Below are 13,529 nucleotides of genomic sequence, written 5' to 3' on the forward strand. Positions count from 1 at the left end.
TCACAGATACATGCAGATCTTTTATTAGCCACCACTACCCACCCTGGTCCCCAAAAGACTGCAGGAAATCAGTGAACTGTTCCTGCTGTGTACTCTAGTCACCCATAAATTGGAACTGCCGTACAGTGAGATGATCAGAATACGCAAACAGAAAGGGTAATAAGGCACACACCAAATAATCACTGGTGACCTCAGCAATTTTATTAACAAATTTATTTCCCTAATTGGGTAACGTATCTCAGTGCTTGACTCAAGGGCATTGTAATAGGTTTCCACACTGCAGAAGAAGGAATTAATTAAAACTGTTTACTCTTTGTTCCGTATTTACACTTGTCCACCAATCTTGTAAACATTGTGCCAGGTTTCCTGGGTCCTCCTGGCTCGTCTCTTCCCTCACCCCATCCCAATAATAAATAGACAGTGGAGAGTGTAGTTTAACGTGGCTTCTCTTCATGTGCATTACACCCCCACCATAAGCAGCTTTTTCATGGTCAGAGCCATTTTGTGGTCGGAACCTGGCAGAATCAGTGCTTCCAGTAGGTACTAGGAAGTCTGTCGGGACCCTCCATGGGCAAAAATGGAGAACAGTGTCTTGGTTGTCCATTCAGACCTGGGTACAAATGTGGTGGGCAGATCTGTCCCTCTTCACCCTGCCCCACCTAAAATGCCTCTTAGGAAGGAAGAGGTGTTTCTTAGCTCTGTTTGCCCTTGGGGCGGGTAGCCCAGGCGAACAGAAAACTGAACTTGTGAATTCACTCTTCAAGGCTTCTTCAAGTAAGATTTTTTTGCCTCACAGCTTGTGAGGACTGGCAGCAACAACAAAGCATTTTTAAATGCAAATACTCCGGAATCTCACTGCAATGCTGGTCTCCAACTCATGCTGTACCTCCCAATCAACTGCTAAATGGGCCAGTTTACACTGACTGTCTCATTTGCAGGGACCAGCATTAGTGCAAGGTGCCAGGGCCCGTGGAATTACCTCCAGAACTGGTTTCTTTAGCAGCTGTGAATATAGCCTGCCATGTCTAGAAATGACTTTTGAATGTAGATATAATTATCACAAAGACATCAAAAGGGTGTCTTGACTATCCTAGCTACCAAGAGGTCCCTTTTGAGATCGATACTCTAGAAAAATCCCAATGGGCCAAAGAGATCTCATTCTCCCTCTTGGATATCCTGCAGGATCTGGATAAGATTTTCCAGGCCAAAAATATAGCCCGGATCTGGTCCATCATGGGTGGTGTGCTCATTCCAGGAGCCTTTGTATGTCGTGTGAGCAAAGTCGATCATCCGGATGTCAACCTTGGCGAGCTCTCCCTGGGAGCTGCCGTGGGCCGCCTGCAGAGCCTCCTGGGCATGCGGGCCGCCCGAGGTTCTTTCTGGCAGCTCCTGCCCATCGTAGATGATGAGGAGAGAGCTGGAGTAGAACCGGTATGAGCTCTGGCTCTTAATGACCGAGAGGAGGGCCCGGAGCTGTTGCTGGATGGGTTCCAGCAGCTCTGTCCGGAGGCGGGTTCCGTCGTGCAGGAACTGATAGAGGGCTTGTCTGAACCCCTCGACCGAGAGTTTTCTTCCATAGTACTTGTCTTTGCAGAGAAACTGCTTCTTATCAGTTTGATAAACCTTACATTAAAAGAAGAGAAAATGCAGAGAATTACAATCTTTGAAAAAAAGTTAACTCACAGAAACAGATTTCCAGGAGACACGGGGCAGGAATGGCTGAAATGAGCAGATAGATGATTTTTGTCATCAAGCACCTTTGGAGCTTTTGCATTTTAAAATGCTTTCTGTGCAAACCTTTAATAGGGATCCAGGGTCTAAAGATGCCTCACCCTCCAGAGGTGACCCTCCACTCACGAGGAGGAGGTTTGGATCGCCTTTCTTGTGAATTCCCAATGTCACCCTCCAAATCATGATTTAAATCCTGGCTTCTGGCCCTCTCCAATTCAAATATTAGCAAACCCAAGCTCTAAAGCTTTAGTGGGAGTCTGAAATCACAGCCAGTGGCCTTGGAAAGCCAACTAGATTAAAATTTCCCCAAGTTTATAAAGTCCTTTCTGCAGATTCTAAGGAAACAGGAATGACTCTTGGTAGACTGGGGTGAATTGTTTGAAGATAAAAGGCCAGGACTGGTGTGGATGGAGTTTTCAGTCTGCCAGGGGGGCTGCGGGGGCCTTGGTGGGGGAAGGGAGGTCTTATGGCAGCTCCGTGGGGCTGGTGGCTCCTCTCCTTGGCACCAGCTCCTCTCCCCTCCCCTGCCATGTCTTGGCCACCAGAAGAGAGCAGATGGAAGAGAGATGCTGATGGGGGGACAGCGGCAGCCACCCCATTTCATTCGGATGGCACAGGCAGCACAGAGGCTGAATAGAGGCAGGCGGCTGGCATTGCCAGAGGGTGGCTTGGCACACCTTTGCTGGCATACCCAGCAAGGGCTGCCAGTTCCAGGCCAAGACAGCTTCTCAGGTTTTTCATGCCTTCAGATTATGACATGTTTATGGAAAACCAGTGTTGAAAAAAGTCAGAAAGACATGATAGACCTGGTGTTGCCTTTGAAAGGCTGGAGATGGGCTGCTAAATTAGCCGTCATAAAGACATGACAGGCATCACTCTCTAAATAAATCAGGTCAATTTCAGAAGGTTTGAGGTCCAGAGAGAGATTTCATTTACACCACAAATCATTGTCCTTCATTCTCTTGAGGACTACATTCTAAGTCTTCTGAGGGACATCTGTGCAACGAATTTATAGGCTCAACTTCCAGCTTTAAGGGGTGGCAGTTTCAATTAAGGAAAGCTGTATTTACCTTCAAATCGGTGCCTGGGTTTACTTTGAGTAGAGAGACTATAAGAGTGAACCAGTGGAGAAAGCTATTTCCTCCTGTTCGGCTCAGCCCCTGCCATAGCCACATCAGAGATGCAAAAATGAAGTGTGGCTTCTGGGCAATCAAAAATTAACCATTCCTTTACCTGGTTAACAGGTTAAGACCTTCCCACATTGTTAACCAGAACAGGTAGCAAAAAGAAGCAGAAAAGGTGGTGTGAGAAGAGGGAATGGCTAATAAGAATGCCAAGGGCAGGTTGTTTTAGAGCCTCTAAGGAGAGGGCTCGCTTTATCATTCAGGGGAGTGTGCTGTCCACAGAGCGCGGGCGGCTTTCTCTTAGTTCTTTCCGTAGCCCCTGCTCACACACTGTCATCAAAGATCTGCTCTCAACATGGCAGAACCCATGCAGACGTTTCAGCTGCCAAAGACCCTGAGACTGAGTTAAAAAATGGTGGGTTTTTGACCCCACTGTCTTGAAAGGTGCTCTTAAAGGCACTCAGGATGTCCTAGAACAGGGTACGCATTTCCTTGGTGAAAGAGTGGCGCCTGGACACCTCCTCTATTGCTCCCCCAAAAGGAAGGGCTCAGGGCCTTCCCTGGTGGCGCAGCAGTTGAGCGCTGGGCTGCGAAGCTGCCCACAGCCTCTGCAGCGCTGGTTCTGTCCCCAGCTGCCGATGAGGGTCCCACATGGTGTGACAGACATCTCCTGCCGCGCCCACTGCTCCCCTCAGCAGTGTATTTCGTCAATCTGCCTGTTCTGTTCCCTGCTCTGGCTCTGGTGAATTCTCTTACCCTCCCTTGCTTCTGACTGTACCCAGTGTTTGTGTAAATAAATAAATAAATCTTAAAAAAAAAAAAAAAATGAAGGGCTCAGCCGGGGGCAGGGGTCTGTGCAGGAGCCGTTCTCTAGACAGAGGATGTGCCGGAGGCCACCCGCCTGCCCGCCCGTGGGCCTGCCCACCCACCCCTGGGCCCACCTGCTCCTGGGCCCACCTGCCCACCCGTGAGCCCACCTGCATGCCGCAGATGCGCACGCCCAGGCAGGCTGAGGTGCTCTGCGCACACTTGCGCATGTGGCGGGCCTTCTTCTCCTCGGACGCGTCATCCCCGTGCTGTCGGGTCCCCATCTTCAGGTCCAGGATGCAGGGATGCTTGTACTGTGACACCACATTTTCCAGCAACAAGAAACCTGTCATGCTGAGTTAAGGGAGGCTCCTGAGACACACAGGCCGCCACCCCGGAGGCAGTTAGCTCACTGAGGCTGGCTGGAGACTCCCTCCCCCCGGCACCATTCCATGCCCGTTTCTTTCATTACAGCTAAGCCATCATCGCTATTAAGAATTCAAGGTATTAGCTTTGCAGCTTGCCTTAATAAGTCCATTTATTTAGGGGGAGTTTATGAGTATGTGAGCTTCTTTTCCTTTTTTTTGCTCTGAGGTTGAAATTTAAATGCGGGCGTGAAATCCCTGGCAGGCCATGCCCAATTTGCATTTTATGGCAGAAAATCATAAGGCTAAAACCTCGAGTTACTGAATGGGCCAATACCTTTTGGGAGAAGTGGGTTGATGTTAGCTTCGGAGATGAGTTGCAGGAATATTAATTTCAGTGGAGTAATTATCCTGCAAAAGCTTCTTAGGGATTAGGGTTGCAGATGTGTCTTAGTAAATACTGTGAAACCAGCCACCCGTTTGCAGAAAGGAGCCCGGTAGTGACAAAGGGACATTTCAAGCCTAAATTTGCTCTGAGAATGTAGCAGCCTGAGGGGAGGGGCTGCCTCCCCAAAGAGTCCTCCCCACCTTGTGTGTCCCTTAAGGGGAGCCACTCCCCTTCTCACTCCACCAGTTCCACAGCAGACAGGGAAGTTGGGGTGTGGAGACCCACCCAGCCCTCTGAGCCCCCTGCCAACCTCACCCAATGTGGCAGTCACCCTCCTTCTCTGCCCAGGGACCCCCATCCCAGCCCATCTTTATGCCCAGATTTCAGAGACATGGCCACTACCCAAGCAGGGACACTGTGTTAAGCTTAATTTCCAGTTTTTCTTCCCCGCACCTTTTGGGAGAGTTTTGATTTCTTCTCCAACTCAAGTTTGAGGGCTTGTGCCTCAAACTCTCCCTCACGTCCATCTCTCTCTCCACCCACCCCTCCCTTGGCCCTGTGTGTGTGTGTGTGTGTGTGTGTGTCTCCCTTTCCACTTCTGGCCCTGGGCCTGTCACCCCTCTTTCCTAAGGATACGGTGCCTCTTGTTCTCCGGGTACTCGGCACACAGGCGGGTCAGGTGGGCCTGGTGGCAGTGCAGGCCCCACGGGTTAAAGCTCCTCCTCTCGGCTTGGCATCCCTCGGCATCTTCCACCAAGGAGGAGACCTGGGTGTTGAGGTGGAACTCGGATCTCAGGAGTGCTGTGGCTGGGCTGTGGGCGAGGGAAGCAGACAGTTGGGGCTGCTGTGGCCAGAGGCCTTGGGAGAGGTGCCCATCCTTGTGACCAACTGTGGACTCTCAGGCTGAACTCTGACATGGACCATCACTGGCTACTCTCCAGGATGCCCCAGGACCTCTAAGAACCCATCCTGCACAGCTGCCCCACCCAGAATCAGAAGACGGGGGCTTTAGCTTGTTATTGTGGTGTCAGCTCCTTGGGGTCTCAAAATGCCATAGGGGATGGGAACCACAGGTCTTTGGTCCCCTCTCCTTCCTGCCCTCAATGTCCTGGCTTCCTTATCTGTGAAATGGAGGTAATGTGCACCAGCTTCCCCTTTTTGAACCAAGAGGCATAATTAGCTCCTCTGCGCTCCTGGAGAAGGAGGTGCATTCATTGTGTTAGCTGCCTTTTGTTTTCCATAAATGTTTAAAAAATCCCCAAGGATCACTTTCATCTGAGAAAGGTCAGCTAACATTTATCAGAGGTTTTGGAGCTCTCTCCAGGGACCTTGGGTGCCCTGAACCGCCTGTGAATCTGAGGCCCCTTGGGGTGCCATGTTGACCCCTCTCCTCTTCCTGTTCCCCCCACCAAGGAAGGGGATTTTTGGGACACATTAGCCACATTTTTCATTCCTTTATGTCAACTATTCTGGGGTTTCTGCTCAGCAGATTCCTGCCAGCCTCCTCCCCCCCGGACGCTTCATGGTCTCAGTGAAACAGGTATTTAATTAGACAAATATGTACCAAATGCCTGTTCTGTGTCGTGCTCTGCACATGCATCAGCTTCTGAGAGAAAATGCATCGGGGTCTTTCCTCTAAAAGTGGCGAGAAGGAAATTCTTTCCTTCTTTGGCCGCATTGGCCATTCTAGACAGAGCCTTCATCTGAATCTCTCCTTTTCTCTGCTCTGGCCCTAACGATGAGCCGTCCCCTTGGCCCAGGTGGTAGCAGTGCCCGTCCTTGGCCCGTTTCTGCCATACGGCCCTCACCTCTCCGTGAGCGAGTGGGCCAGCTGGGCGTGCTGCCACTGGGCGAGGGGGCGGGCGCCGCTGCTGCCCCCCGTGGTCTGCTGGATTGACTGCCATATCGCCACCGCCGACTCCGTGGAGACCTTGAAAGACCCCCCATTCTCCTGGGGTGGGTTGGCGACCAGGCTGAGATGGCCGAGGCTGTCTTTCTGGAGGCGCACGGTGATGGTGCCTGCAGAGCACGCGTGGGAGGAGAGCGGGGAGAAGTCAGACGGAATTCACCTGCGCAGACACGTGGCAAGGCAACAGCAACATCCTGTTGAATTGTAGCTCAGTGGTACGGGTCTACCTCCCCTCCTCCAGCACCTCTATCTGGAAGAGCTGTGGGGACTGGCCTGGGGCTCCCTGAACCAGAACCTGTTCCAGTATAGGCCCAGAGCTGTGGAGCCTGCGCAAATAGCCTGGGGCTGACCTTTGCCCAGCCTCCTTCAGCCACGTTTCTGCCCTTTAAACAAAACCAGCCCTGTACACGTTGTGCTGGGATTCTGGTGCCTCTGTGCACACCCATCCCCTTCCAGTCACACCACACTCCCTCAGCTTGGACCCTGGAGCTGGTCCTCTGCAAAGAGGCCCTCCCGGCTCAGAGAGGCAACGATGGAGGTGGGGCCTCATCCCAGCCCCACCTCTTCTCCTTAATTAATCATCTGTTCCCTCTGTTTATCTCTGCGTGCCCAGCCTCTTCCAGGAAGCCTTCCTCACACAGCCTCTGGGGCTCAGAACTCTGTGGCCCCTTCATGCCCTCCTGTCTCTGGCTCTAACACAATGGCTCTCCATTTCCTTGGGCCACACTCACAGCACGTGAGGAGTGTTGGTGGGACGTGGTTCTTTGATGTAAAACAGAAGACTCCTGAGATTTCTCCAGCCTCTCCTCACCATCGTGTTTGTACTCTAGGCGTGACATCCTGCTGCATTCACTGCTAAAAGTAACGCGTGTGAGGAGACCTGGGGCACAAGTGTGCTAACTGGGCTCTCCTCCGGGACATCGGCCAGCCTAGTAATTAGCTTTGGCACTGGTAACCCCCAGTGGATTTCTCACGCTGGTGGCAGAGTGCAGGTCCTCCGGGGGTGCCCAGCCACACCAGAGTTCTGGTGAAGCAGGAACGGTACTCCTGGCGGGGCCCAGGACATAGCCACTGAAGCAGGTTTTCGAGAACCGGATATCTGGAGCTCTTGGTTCCCTTTCCTTCCTATAGCTGATGCTGTGAGCTGTTTGCTCCCTCCCTGACCAGCCCACACAGACCCCTCTCCACCCTGCTTTGTGCCTGAGATGCTGCCCTATGACCAGTGGCTTCCATTCCCTCCCCTGCCCCCCAGTCTGATGGTTCGGTTAGTGGGGGGAAGGTTGGAGTATTTATCCCATTAGCTCTGCCCTACTGCCATAAATTGTGCGCCTCCATGGGCTCCCTTTTGCTGGGCCAGCTCCACTACTTCCTCATGTCAGCCCTTCAAACCCAGGGGCGCTGGTCCCCCGGTTCCTCGCTCACCCCTGTTGTTCCTTTAAGGCCTGCATGCACGTCTGCTAGTGGTCCCTCTAGAAGTCCTCCTCACTTAAGCCCCTTCAGATGTACCACTTATTTTCTGCAGGAACGGTTACTGAGAGGGTAAGTTGCATGCAATCACATCCTCCAAGGTGTTTATTTCCTCCCCTGGCCACTTGGTCACCTTCTCAGCGTAAATGGTGGTTTCTGCTGACCCAGCAGTGAAGGTAGCTCCTGTCCCGGCTCGCATCCTGCCTGGCCCTCCTGGACTGCTTGGTGCAGACACTCATTTTCAGAGCTGCTCTATAATCCAGCAAGTTGCTCTTAAGGGCTGTCGGTGCCTAGCTCAGCGGTCTCCTTGGGCCAGCCCCGTCATCTCACATTCCCAGTGCCCTGATTTCACAGCCTGAGAGTGACATGCAGTACTCTCTAGCTCCTGAAAATACTGCTTTTCCTCAGCTCATCCTGGGCCCCTGTGTCCTGCGAGGTAATGATACTAATGATAATTCGATACCTGAACCTGGCATTCTGTCATTTGGCTGAAGCCCCAGCATGCCTCCCTCCACGGAGCCCAGCAGAGCTGTTCTGCTAGTGCAGGTGGGGCTGACAGCAGGTCAGGGAAATGACACATAGTCATCACCGCCACTGCCTTGTCCTCTGCACCTACTATGTGCCAGCACTATGATGTACCACCACTCAGGCAGCTGACTTGGTCACCGAGGCTTGGGGAAACTGGATCGCCTGCCCAAGGTCACACAGTTGGTAAGGGCGGCACTCTGAGAAGGCCGCATTGCCCGTAGACATGGAAGAGGGGAACAAGCTGTCACAAGGAGCTAAGGACCTTATCAGGAGACTTGGGTGTTGTCATGCTGTGTTTACTCGTGGATGGTTGGGGAACACTCCCGCTGTGTGCCCAGTCACATTTGTTCTGGTCATCCTTTCCTTGGGAGCCAACAGAGAAGTCCTGCTCCCCCACCTCATGCGGGGTTCACCAGTCCAGAGGACTGGAGCACTGAGAAGCTCAAGGACATGGTGTTTATATTTCCTGCCCTGTTTCTTCTGGCAGGAGCATTGCTGTGCTCATTCTAGGGAGGACTGATCTGGAAACCACTCCCAGGCCCCAGATTCGCCCCTTGTGTTCCTCCTTGGGGAGCTCAGGGCCACCCAGCTGCTGAGGGAGCCCAGAAAGGTGTGCCAGCCATAGGCAAGGCCCTCTGGCTCTTGTAAAGCTCAAGTTACCATCAGCAGTGCCTCTTCCCCCCCCCCCCACCCCCAGAATCCCCCTCCTAGTTGTGAGGCTATAGCAACAGGCCTGCCAGAAACCAGTTTCAGGAAACCCCCAGTCCCATGAGCCCTCCCTGAAAGGACAAGCAACTTGACCTTCACCCATTTCTCCAGACTCCAGCTCTTGTCTGAGCTCATCAGTTCTAAATGTCTAAATAAATGGAAGTGAGCAGAGGTGCAAATAACCCAAAACCAATAAAATCCCAAAGTCATTTCTATTTCTCATATTGTCAGAGCTACACAGCCAGCCATGTCCCTGCCCTCTCGCTCTGTCTTCCTCGTGCCCATGACTGGCTCTGTGTCTCCATCTATCCGTCTTCCCTCCCTCTTTCACACCCCTCTACGGCTCAGCCTAGCCCATCCCCTGAAGCTTGGGACCCACAGCAGAGCAGCTTTGGAAACCATCTCGAGTTCCTGCCCTTGACAGGAGCAGCCCTCAAGGGAATCCAGACTCCTAGGGGCTTGGGTTCTTTAATCAAGAGCCTCAGCGCACACCCACCCCCACCTCCTCCAGCTTGCCCTGTGGGCCCATGGGGACTTGACTTTGGAGGCCATGGACTCCCAGCACGCAGCTGCCCCAGGCTGGCCAGAAGAGTGGAGGGTGGAGGGGCCCAGCCAGAGCCCTTGTCTGCCTGCTCACCAGCCCTCCCCCAATACCTCCACCTGCCATCATGCCAGCTGGGCAGGCAAGAGTACTTATGCTATGATTGACATGCCCAAAGCATCTCAGCAATTTTGGTTTGGCTGAGCAGCTTCCCCAGCCTCTGTGAATATTCTGTCATGTATTTATTTTTAAGCTCTTGAGAGCATTCACCACTGTCTGTAATATGAATCTGTCTCATCTGTTAACCAACTAGACCTAGGAGTATGTCCTTGCTTGTCCAAAGCTGACAGGCAGACTGGAAGGCAGAGGGACTTAGGCCCAGGGGCCTAACAGAAATTCCAGGGTGAGCTCCTGGGTTGTTGGGGAGGCTGCTTTGGGGCTGTCCCTACAAAACCTCTGACACCATTGTGGTTCTGGTGCTGTGAGGGAGAGGCTGGTCTCTTTGGCATGTGGTGGCCTCTTAGGAAAAGGTCTCTCTGCCTGGGACTATTCCTATCAGGAGAAAAAGCAAGATCTCCACTTAGTGGCTTAGTGGACATGGACCTGAGGCCACTGAGTGACCCTTGGCAAGGCACATCCCTTCTTTCTGTGGTCTGGATGACCCCTGAGCACCGGCTCTGAGGAGTCCTGCTCTTCAGTTTTGATTATCGGGTGAAGTGGTGGATGCGGAAGAGCACACACTCAGGAGTCAGACCTTGGGGCTTGGACTCCTGCTCTGCCCCTACTGTCTGTGTGGCCTCAGGCAAGTCAGGTAGCTTCTATGTGCCTCAGCTTCCTCACCGTCCTGCGAAAAGGGATGATAGCACCTGTCTCAGAGTGTCGTGAGGGTAATGTGAGTTCGTACACAGAAACGACTTAGTCACATTCAGTGCTGAGTGAAAACTGAAGGTTAGCTGGTAGTGCTTTTCTTCGGGGTGTGACAAGAAGCCTGATGGTCTAAGAGCCCAGCTAAAACTTGACCTCTCCTGCCCCAGGAATCTCAGCATGAGGGTCTCACTTCTGGTGAGACCTTTTTCTAGTGCCTTCCTGGATGTGATTCTTTAGGAGTTTCCTGGGCTCTGGTGCCATGTGGGTGATGTTCTGACCAGTGAGTGAATCAGCACTTCTGCATCATTAAAACTTCATATTTGGGTGTTGCCTCAGCCTGAGGATCTCCTTGCCCTCTCTTCTGCAGGGCTGCATGGCTTCATCTGAGGGGTGTCATGTGCTTCTCTGACCCAGCCCCCTCCAACTTACTGGGAAACTGTTTTCTGAGAGAAGCCCGAAGGCAGAGGCTGAAGCATTCCCGGTGTCAGTGACACATGGAGCTCTGATGCCTTGGCTCAAATTAATCTAGCAAGTTAGTGGCGCCCCTAGACAGGAGGCACCGGGGAGGCTCACAACCTGAAGAGGGAAGTAGGGCCGGGGGGAATCCGAACTGTAGGCCAGCCCCAGGGGCCTGTGAATGGTGACAGTCTCCCCCACCAGAGGGAGCAACACTTGCAGATGGGGAGCAGGAAGGGCATCAGCGTGGGGTCCTGGATGGACCAGCCTCTTCCTCCTTCCCAGTCTGCCTGTGGCTTCCCTGGCATGCAGTCTCAGCTCTATTGAAAAATCATGAAATGCTGAGAGCCAACACCATCCCATCTAAGATCCTGCCACCCCGTTTGCTGGGTTCAGTGTAGTTGTGAAAAGACAGAGGTTAATTCCAGTGGATGCCCTGACAAGATGGGCAGTGACCCACAACCAATGGGGAGCGGCATCTTTGACCCCAGAAGGTGCCAAGGGAGGCCTGCACAGGCCACATGCTGGCCGGCTGCCCCAGCTCTCAGTATATGACCTGTGTCTTATCTCAGACTCTCAGGGGGTCCCGGCAGGCCTATGCAGATGCCCTGCTTCAGGCTCAAGGCCTTGACCCCCCTACCAGTGGGTGTCAATCTGGAGCATGCTGAATACAGGTTCCTAGGCTCTGGCCCCAAGATTCTGATTCACAGGTCTGGAGTGTGGCCTGGGAACATGCATTAAGAATATATATTTATGTTTACATACAATATATATTATATGTATGGGTGTACACACACAGCAGTGGGTGATTCTGGTAAAGTTGGTTATCTAGATTATACTCTGAGAAACACCCATGTCCACAGGCAGATAGGCCCCATCCCTCCTAGTCATCTCTATCATTGAAATGCAAGTGACTTTTTGACGGACATATTTAGATACTATCATTGCCTTCACCACAGATACTTGGGAAAGAAGGCAGGAGCTGCAAATCCTTTAAAGGAGGTCATTTGCAAATCCTTTAAAGGAGGTCATTTCCTCTACATGCATCCCATTGAGGGCTCAAGGCTGGCAGTCATCGCTGGCTGAGCCCTCTGAGCCTGTTCACTGGAAGCTGGGCGTGAATGAAACAGCCATGGATCCTGGCTGGCTGCCCGTATTGCCCCTCCCCACAGGCCTGAGAAGGGCAGCCCTCCCTGTCTAGCTTTCTCTTCCCGAACCTGCCTTATGCTCGCATCCAGAGTACACACAGCTCCCTGCACCATTTCCCCAGCTACACCTGGAGGGCGGTCACCCCCTTACTTGACCCTGCCTGCGCGAGAGTAGGAATCTGGTTTCTACCCTGCCATGTTGCAGCTACTCCACCCGTCCTCGGCCCAAGGCTGCCACCACTCCCTGGGGTCTCCAGAGGAGCCTGAGGGAGACCTCTCCCTTTCCTGTTAACCTGCTGTGGTCACGGGACCCAGCCGTGGCACGCCCAGAGTACCGACCGGCATGACCCATCAGGGCGGGTGGGGCTGGGGTATCATTTTATCCCATTCTCAATTCCTGGTGGCTTGAGCTAATTTGTAGGGATGCCAACCAACTAAGCTTCGCACTCCAGACTTGGAGGATTGGTGAGTTCAGAGAAACTGGGATGGTGAAGGCCAGCCGGGCTGCAGGAGGGGGACCCGTATCCCCCACAACCTTTACACACACCGAGCTCCAGGACTGCGGCTCAGGTGTGGAGTTCACGGACCCGCCTGGCCAGCGTGGCCGCCAGGGCTGCGTGCAGTGCCCGGACACTCACCTTTATACTGAGGGGTGAATTGCTTCATGGCCAGCGGCAGGGACTCATAGAACTTCTGCTCCTGGGAGATGAGGGGCTTGCAGATGGTGTGCTCGTCATACTTCATCACACTCAGGTGCCCGCCGACCTGGTGCAGGAAGGGCTCCAGCTGCACGTCCACCACGGCGTCCCCGGTGTCCATGCTGCCCCGCACAACCATGCTTTGGCGCGGGGAGCGGGGCGTCCCGCAAACCCGCAAGAGGAGAGCCCGAGGTAGAAGTAGCGGCTCCTGAGGTAGAGGTAGTGGCTCCTGGGCAGAATGTAGGGCTGTCAGTGGTCCTCTGCTGCTGTCCCCACCAAGGGCTCTTGGCAGGGGGGCCTCTAGGAAGCAGAGGAGAAAGGTGGGAGTGATGTAAAGGAGGCAGTGCTGGGGGCGGGTGGTGCTTGGAAGGTTCCACCAGCCACAACTCACTGGTAGTTAAACAAGACTGTAAATAGGCATCGATTACTTCTGGAACAATCTGTCACAAGAAACCTGTAACTGTTGTTGCCTGCAGGGAGTAGGACTGAGAGGGACACTTTTCACTAAATACTATTTTGTACCTTTTGATTTTAAATATTAAACATTAAAAAACATCAAACAGTGCACACAACTGGAAGTGTCCAGAGTGCAGACTTGTCTTAGGGCCTCATGTTAGTTGTCTGCCTTTGGGACCACTGATCTCGGGCCCAATGAGAAGAGAGCAGGCTCCGTGGTCAGCTCTCAAGTGCTGGTGGGGCACTTGGCATCTTGTAGTAGGGGGCGGGGGTGCAGGCATGCTTCATTTTTTTTTCATTATTTTAAAAATATTTATTTATACAAGCACTGGGTAC

General features: G+C 53.0%; 1 protein-coding gene across 1 annotated transcript; it reads right to left on the reverse strand.

Moving 5' to 3' along the window:
* Positions 1 to 1,155: 1,155 nt before the first annotated feature.
* On the reverse strand, positions 1,156 to 12,876 carry LOC119260100 (inositol hexakisphosphate kinase 3-like). Its single transcript, XM_037528988.1, has 5 exons — positions 12,678 to 12,876; positions 6,224 to 6,434; positions 5,052 to 5,227; positions 3,833 to 4,008; positions 1,156 to 1,623 (listed from the first exon to the last, which is right to left on the reverse strand). The coding sequence occupies exons 1-5, from the start codon at positions 12,874 to 12,876 to the stop codon at positions 1,156 to 1,158; spliced, it is 1,230 nt and encodes a 409-aa protein (XP_037384885.1).
* Positions 12,877 to 13,529: the final 653 nt, after the last annotated feature.

Source organism: Talpa occidentalis, unplaced genomic scaffold (assembly GCF_014898055.3).
Source record: "Talpa occidentalis isolate TD23 unplaced genomic scaffold, MPIMG_talOcc4v2.1 talOcc4.511, whole genome shotgun sequence".
NCBI classification, from domain to species: Eukaryota; Metazoa; Chordata; class Mammalia; order Eulipotyphla; family Talpidae; genus Talpa; species Talpa occidentalis.

Bases quoted from the DNA above. Each gene is read 5' to 3' on its own strand.
- LOC119260100 (XM_037528988.1), bottom strand. From the start codon at position 12,876: ATGGTTGTGCGGGGCAGCATGGACACCGGGGACGCCGTGGTGGACGTG. The intron at 6,435-12,677 runs GTGAGTGTCCGG...CGTGCTCTGCAG, and splicing joins ATTCACCCCTCAGTATAAAG to GCACCATCACCGTGCGCCTC. The intron at 4,009-5,051 runs GTATCCTTAGGA...TCAGCATGACAG, and splicing joins CCCGGAGAACAAGAGGCACC to GTTTCTTGTTGCTGGAAAAT.